The sequence below is a fragment of the Poecilia reticulata genome, linkage group LG5 (genome assembly GCF_000633615.1).
Source record: "Poecilia reticulata strain Guanapo linkage group LG5, Guppy_female_1.0+MT, whole genome shotgun sequence".
Taxonomy (NCBI): Eukaryota; Metazoa; Chordata; class Actinopteri; order Cyprinodontiformes; family Poeciliidae; genus Poecilia; species Poecilia reticulata.
In genome coordinates this window covers 389612-396375 of record NC_024335.1, presented here as the reverse complement: position 1 = coordinate 396375, position 6764 = coordinate 389612, and the positions used below count along the sequence as shown (strand labels likewise).

General features: G+C 44.5%; 3 protein-coding genes across 17 annotated transcripts in view; 2 read left to right on the top strand and 1 right to left on the bottom strand.

Annotated features, from left to right (window-relative positions):
- Window positions 1-2594, bottom strand: part of rnf123 (ring finger protein 123) — a 54491-nt gene extending 51897 nt beyond the window's left edge. Inside the window, exons 1-3 of one of the 6 annotated variants that reach the window (XM_008408233.2) lie at window positions 2227-2594; window positions 2062-2105; window positions 870-970 (exon numbers count right to left, since the gene is read on the bottom strand). In XM_008408233.2, coding sequence (XP_008406455.1) covers window positions 870-951 — 82 coding nt within the window. In that variant the 5' untranslated portion in view covers window positions 952-970; window positions 2062-2105; window positions 2227-2594. Of the gene's footprint in view, window positions 1-869; window positions 974-2061; window positions 2106-2221 lie in introns of all 6 variants that reach the window. The other 5 variants (XM_008408234.2, XM_008408231.2, XM_008408232.2 and 2 more) reach the window with 5 other exon arrangements.
- Window positions 12-6764, top strand: part of LOC103464249 (aspartic and glutamic acid-rich protein-like) — a 16816-nt gene continuing 10063 nt past the window's right edge. For 2 of the 4 annotated variants that reach the window (XM_017304727.1, XM_017304726.1), the window contains exon 1: window positions 12-193. In XM_017304727.1, the coding sequence (XP_017160216.1) occupies window positions 140-193 (54 nt within the window). In that variant the 5' untranslated portion in view covers window positions 12-139. The remainder of the gene's footprint in view (window positions 194-6764) is intronic. The other 2 variants (XM_017304729.1, XM_017304728.1) reach the window with 1 other exon arrangement.
- aldh4a1 (aldehyde dehydrogenase 4 family, member A1) overlaps window positions 3671-6764 on the top strand; it is a 9149-nt gene continuing 6055 nt past the window's right edge. For 6 of the 7 annotated variants that reach the window (XM_008408238.2, XM_017304723.1, XM_008408237.2 and 3 more), the window contains exons 1-4: window positions 3671-3834; window positions 5558-5651; window positions 5729-5821; window positions 5907-5954. In XM_008408238.2, the coding sequence (XP_008406460.1) occupies window positions 3794-3834; window positions 5558-5651; window positions 5729-5821; window positions 5907-5954 (276 nt within the window). In that variant the 5' untranslated portion in view covers window positions 3671-3793. Of the gene's footprint in view, window positions 3835-5055; window positions 5164-5557; window positions 5652-5728; window positions 5822-5906; window positions 5955-6764 lie in introns of those variants that run through there. The other variant, XM_017304725.1, reaches the window with a different exon arrangement.

Genomic DNA, 6764 nt, shown 5'->3' with positions numbered 1-6764 from the left:
GTGGAGAAACATGAGGACCAGGTGGAGAAACACGAGGATCAGGTGGGGAAACATGAGGACCAGAGTGGAGAAACACGAGGACCAGAGTGGAGAAACATGAGGACCAGGGTGGAGAAACACGAGGACCAGGTGGAGAAACATGAGGACCAGAGTGGAGAAACATGAGGACCAGGTGGAGAAACATGAGGACCAGGTGGAGAAGCTCTGGTCCTCAGCGCCTCACATGGCCCTAATTGTCTTCGGTCAGGATCATCTCGTCTTCTGGGTTCAGACACGAGATGCTCAAACGGGGAAATTTAAACTTTATCTCATTATGTTGGTTTTATGAAAAATTTGCTTCTGATGTTTGGAATTAAAATGGATTCTCCTCAAGGCTGCACAATACATCACCAATACATCACCAATACATCCCCAATATGTCACCAATACGTCACCAATACATCACCTACAACACCCCCAATATGTCACCAATACATCCCCAATATGTCACCAATATGTCACCAATATGTCACCAATATGTCACCAATATATCACCTATATATCATTATTATATCAATATATAAATACATTAACAATTTACAACCAATACAACTGTATATTGTCAATAAATTTGAAAAATATCAACAATATATAGCCAAGATATTACCAACATTTCATCATTACTCATGTGACACCAACATATCCCCAATACATTACCAATATATCACAAATATATTGTTAAAACGTTTAACGTTGCTGGCCAGCCCTGGAGGATCTGAATCCATATATAATCATTTATAGCCGGTTGTCAGGCATGTTGCATCCAGAGATCATGGGATCCCTGACAGGAAGTACTTCCTGTGACCTGTGGCTGACCTCAGGTGTCCTACCTGTGGATCTGGGTTTGTCCATGTCTGAGGCCAGTCTGTAGTTCCGGCGTGGCAGAGCTGTGACTCCTCCCTTTGTGCTCATCCTGATTCACCGCCACACGCTGCTGACAGAACAGAGTTTCAGGGTTTCCCTCACCGCATCATAAGCCTGGCAGCTGCCAGGCTTACTACCTCCACCATCCTAAGATTATTTTCTTTATTTTAAATAAGGTTTTATACACCAGTAATAGTGATATTAGAGACGAATTAAAGAGTATATTTGGTGAAACGATTGAAAGAGCAATTGCGACATCTCAGGGGTCAGGGGTCATTTTTCTGATCAATGGATCTAACGATTTCCTGTCTACACACCAACTTCATCAAATAAAGTGACTAAACATGGATAAAGGATTAAAAAAGTGAATAAAATTCTTTCCTGAAATCCGAACGGCAGCAAAGACAATGTTCACCTGCTGAACTCACCTTGCCAGAACCTCGTGGACCAGATGAGGCAGTTAGCCAAGTGCTAGCTAGAATGGACATTTTCTGTATATGGCGATATATTAGTGCCACCAGCCAGAGCGGGAGGTGAGACTGAGGTGAGCCCATAAACCAGTGTGAACACAAAATAACATTTTGTATGTGCTTGGCTCCACCAGCCAATCACAGACAGCTCTTTCATCCAATCAGGAGAGTCTTTGCAAACACTGCCTTGTGTTTGGATAAATAACAACCAATCGGAGTACTGCACCAAACAAAACGAGAGGATTTAGGTAAATTGAAGAAAATTAAAAAACAAATAAATTTTTTTACTCTAATATTCAGCTTAGCATTACACAGTGGAGCCTCTGCTTTAATGAGGTCAGAACCCACAAAGGTTGAATAACCTGGATCTGAGCAAATTTACACCAATCAAATAGTATGTAAGTTATTATTTTACCATTAACTACATATTAAGGACATAAATCGGAATAGTTCCTTCGGTCTCACTTTCAGTAAATATTTTCTGGCTGTTTGATGTTGAACAGTTTTGCAGTAACGTCACATTAATCAGGTTAGTAACCAACATTTATTATCCATTAATTAAGTTACTAGTCAACATTTATTCTTCAACATCTCATAATGTTTTAACTCAACGGCATCCTGGATCCTCCAGGATCTCTAACGCTGCTGTTAGCTTTAGCTGCAGCCCTATAAACTGCTGTTAGCTCACCGAAGAGCTCGGTCTAATATCAGCTGTCCGGTTCGGTTCTGGTTCTGCGAGGGATGACAGCAGGTGTTAGCGCCCCCCTTGGCTCGGTTCGGTTCGGTTCCCTGTCAGTCATCGAAGCTAGAAGCAAACTAACAGCTAAAGCTAACTAGCTATTGCTAACCTTACCCCCAGCGTCTCACCGCTTGACCGGGACTCCTTTCCAGCGGAGGCCCGCTGGTGTGAGCTTCACACCGGCTGATGAAAGATCGGTGAGCCGCTGATTTTCACAACAATCCCCACTTTGTTGACCCCTGTCAGTGTACGGAGTGCTGCTAGGTCCAAAATAGAGAATACAAATCCCGTTCCTGGAAACAACGTGAGAACAGGAAGACGTCTGGGCTTCTCAGTTTTTAATTTTAGTTACTACGTTAACATATTTTTATTAGAATAAAATCAAAAGTAGCCATCCAAGACATTATTCAAGTCAGAATAAAGGCCTTAGGATGTTTATCGAGCGGAAAATAAACTCAAAGGAGGCACGCTATGGGCACACTGATATCTGTCTCCCTCTGCTGGTCACTTTATGTCACTGCAGGGGTATTCTCACGCATCGACATCAAACCCCCTATACTGGAGTCCATCCCAGAATATACAAGCTAATTATAGCATGGATGGAGAGTCCATCAGAGGAGGATTAAAGGTGAACATGTTGAGGTTGGACCTAATTATTTAAGTTCCTCTGATTCACATTAAAGTGTTTTATGAAGATTTTTCTAAGTTAAATAATTTCCCGTGGTTGCTGGAAGTTGAATAGCTTAAATTGATGTTCATTCATTCATTCATCTCGTAAATTGTCTTTCAAAATATTACATTTATGTTCAAGGAAACTTAAATTCACTGGGTCTACTTCTTACCAGTCAGCCGGTATGTGGGCCGGTTCGAAGTGAAGCCGGAAGAGGGAGGAATGAGAAGAAAGTTTAACAGACAAGCAACAGTTGATGAATGAGGAATGAATCCCACCAGCGATCACCTGCTGGTGTAATCAGCCTTCATCTTTACATCATTACTCATCTTTGCTACGTTTAATATTAATATTGTAATATTTGGATTTTTCAAGGCAGATCACTCCTTTATGATTGTTAGGAAATTAAATATTAACTTCCATAGATCATCTGGAGGTTAACACACAGTCTGATTACATTCAACAGATTCAGTGACATATTGCTATGCTTCTTTTTAAGACAGTCCTTTGTGTTTGGGCCCAAACTCCGCCTTTCCGGTGCGCCAGCAGCTTCGCCGGTGTGTGAATGGAACAGACATACTCTGACAGAAAAGTTACGCAGCTTGGCGTTTCAGTAATGGCCTTTGATTGGCTGATAAAATAGTGCTGCTCTGTGATTGGTCAGAAAGATACCCGCCTCTGGAAGGTTCCACTTATCTGAGGGACATTAGAAATTGACCAGAGTTTTTTTAGAATAGTTTTAAGGTGAAACATTTCCTCACGTTGAGTGATATTTATGTAAAAACACGTATTTACAGTAGTTTAGAATTCCTGGATGAGTGGAGCTGATTCTGAGCCGGACTGGGAGACCTGGTCGCAGCCTGCCCCCCCCGGCAGCAGCTAGCTGCTTCCAGTTACCCTCCTGTCATCTACCTGATCACTCCGGATCGGTTATTGATCAGGTTTTCGGGGCTGGAACGGGACCATTCAGCCGCTTCTCTCTCTCTGAGCGCCGCTGGGTCTAGACGGAAGATGCTCCGTGTCCGGGTGCTCCTGGGCCGGTCCTGGAGGGGGTAAGTCCCGGCGCTGAACCTCACATGAGCGGACAGGGGACTCGGGAGACTTCCAGAAGGTGTTCAGATGATCATCTGACCCACTGACACTTTCAGTAACTTTATGGGGACAACAGGCGCCTGATCACGTGGTGCTGTTGAGCTTCAGGTGTGTTACCTAATGACACCTGACCTCCTGCAGCCTGGGGAGGAAGGTCCAGGTCTTTTCTGATCTCCTCTGCAGGACAGCCGCTCCACGTGTTGTTGATCGTTTCCTGGAAATACCATAAAAACATCCGATTTACTTCTTTAATCTCTGGAGAGTAGAAACTCGGCACAGGTCAAAAAACAGCAGGGATTAAAGAAGTAGTTTGTAACTGTTACTGCCATCTAGTGGTCACAATAGTAATAGCCTCGTTAAAAATAAAAATATAAACAATGAAATGAAATGAACATTAAGTAGAACACACTGAAATTATGCTCGTAATATCCTTTATTTTCGTGTTTGACTTTTTCTTTTTTTTGCCTTTCAAACTAATGTGAAATTTATGTTTTTTCTTTTTGCATCCACACAAGCAGTTGTCGGCAAATCACGGCCTCCTGGCTGCCCTGCGCTTAAGCAGCCTAAACATTTAACTAATAAAAACTGATTTAGACAAACAATGACGGTGAAATAAAACTAAACTATAATCAAAAACCCCAAAAGAAGCCTGCTGCTCGGTCACCTGCTCATGTTTCGGCCGCCATCTTTGTAGTATCGGACCGTAGTTTTCCTCAAAGCCGTCGCAGCTGAGCGCTCCTCTGCTGCCCCCTGGTGACTATTTGGGGGGATTTTTGGCTAATTCTGTTTTCTGTTCATATATTTGAGTACTGACTGTGTAACTAATGTCAACTAGACTCAACACTAGAAGAGGCTTGACCTTTGAACTGTCAACATGTCTAATGATTAAAACCAGCTGGAGATTTTTTTCCAAACTCCGACTCAGACTGGTTCTGCAGGTTCTGGTCTACTGAAACACCAGAACTGCTTCTAGAATTATTGATCTGGAAAATCGATCACCTCCACGCAGAGGAAAGCTGCAGATGTTCAGAGTATGAGCTGTCGGGCCCCCGGGGGCCTCAGGGCCGCTGCGTGTTGTTCCAGCTGCTGCAGCGGCGCAGGGTGAAGGTCGCCCAGTTCTGGTGGGAAAAACCCACCTGGTTCTGGTTCTGGTCCCTCCTCTTCGTCGGGTCAGGGTTCAGGTTGCTGCTGTTAATCACAGCCGAGCGCAGGAAGCCGTCCAGCTGAGCCGCTCTGACCCGATCCGACCCGGTCCAAAGTACCGATAAGGAAATGAGCGGAACAACAGGGTGAGTCCGAAAAACGCGAGCTGATTTAGTCAGAGCAGAACCTGTAGGACAGAACCGAGTCCAGTCCGGGTTTTATTACGAGAAGCTAAAATTAATCAAAGGCTTGGCTCTCTGGGTTCTGGACAGGACGCTGGAACAGAACCAGAACCGGGTCTAATTTAAAAATCTGAAGGTTCTGACCCAAATCTGGTGTCTGAAAACAAAGTTCTGGTTCTGAAACGTCTAATAGAAACAAACTGGCCCAGAGTAGAACCGCGTGAAATATTTAAAGTTCTGCAGAACCAAGTTGTGTACTAAACTGAACCCATGGTTCTGGTTCTGAACGTGTTCCAGACAGAACCAGCGACCTGTTTACGTGTCTCCGGTTCTGGTACCAACAGCTCTCTGCCTCCAGGTTCCGGACGTTCCCGGGTTTGGCCGTGGAAGTGAAGAACGAACCCATCCTGGGCTTCGAGGCGGGGAGTCCAGAACGGACCGAGCTACAGAAGGTGTGGTGGTTCTCCAGGCCTGGTTCTGATCCGTTTGGGTTGCTGCTGGGTGTTTTAACCCTGCGCTGTGTCTGCAGGCGCTGGACGGCCTGAAGGGGCGGACGGAGGAGGTTCCCTGTGTGGTAGGAGATGAACTGGTTTGGACCAAAGACGTCCGGTACCAGCTGTCTGTGAGTCAGACACGGAATCACTTACGGTTCTGGAGATGCTCCTCCTGACCTCTGACCTCTGACCTCTCTGTGTTTCTGTTTCCAGCCTTTCAACCACTCTCACAAGGTGGCAAAGTTCTGCTATGCTGACATGGTATGTTGGCCAGAACCAGAACCGGTTCACCCAGTTTACAAAACTTTATAATTAATTTTATTTGTTGTTTATTTGGAATATGTAAAATGTCTTCCAGTTCCAGTGTTTAATGTTCAATAGAATGTAAAGTTTGTTGACCTTCTTGCATTACTATTACCATCACATGACAGCATCATCGTTTATCGCCTTAACGTCTGGGTGAAACGGGCCACATGGATTTAAAGAGACAGAACTCCGGTTCTGTCTCTTTAAATCCAGTCAGAGCTCCACCAAGGCAAACATTTGAATTAGAGTTTAGATTTATGGCCAGAAATCCAAAGTCAGGTTTTGGGTTTTCTAAGGCGGCGTTCACACAGCAGGAAAAGGAGATTGATATCCGATTACTTTTTTTTTTTTTGTTCTTCAATCGATATCTGACTTTTCCACAGCCGACTGAACGGCCCAATCCTGATCATTCCACCCCGGAAAAACAATCAGTTCCATATATGGAAGTAACATGAATGGTCATGTTGAATTTATCCGACTTTTATGTCCTTGATGTGAGACACGCGTCATCATTCTGCAGCAGAAGAAGAAGAAGACGGTAAATCTGGACTTAAACATCGGCCGACATTTTGGTTCATTCCTTTTTAGCTTCTTTAATGTGGTGACCATGATGTCGGCTCCCAACAGCTTTAAAATTCAGCCAGCAATGGCGGCGGCCATCTTGAATGCAGTAAACGGAGCGCTGCGGCGGCCATCTTTACTGCCATAAACAGAGCGCTGCGGCGGCCATCTTCACTGCCGTAACAGGAGCGCTGCGGCGGCCAT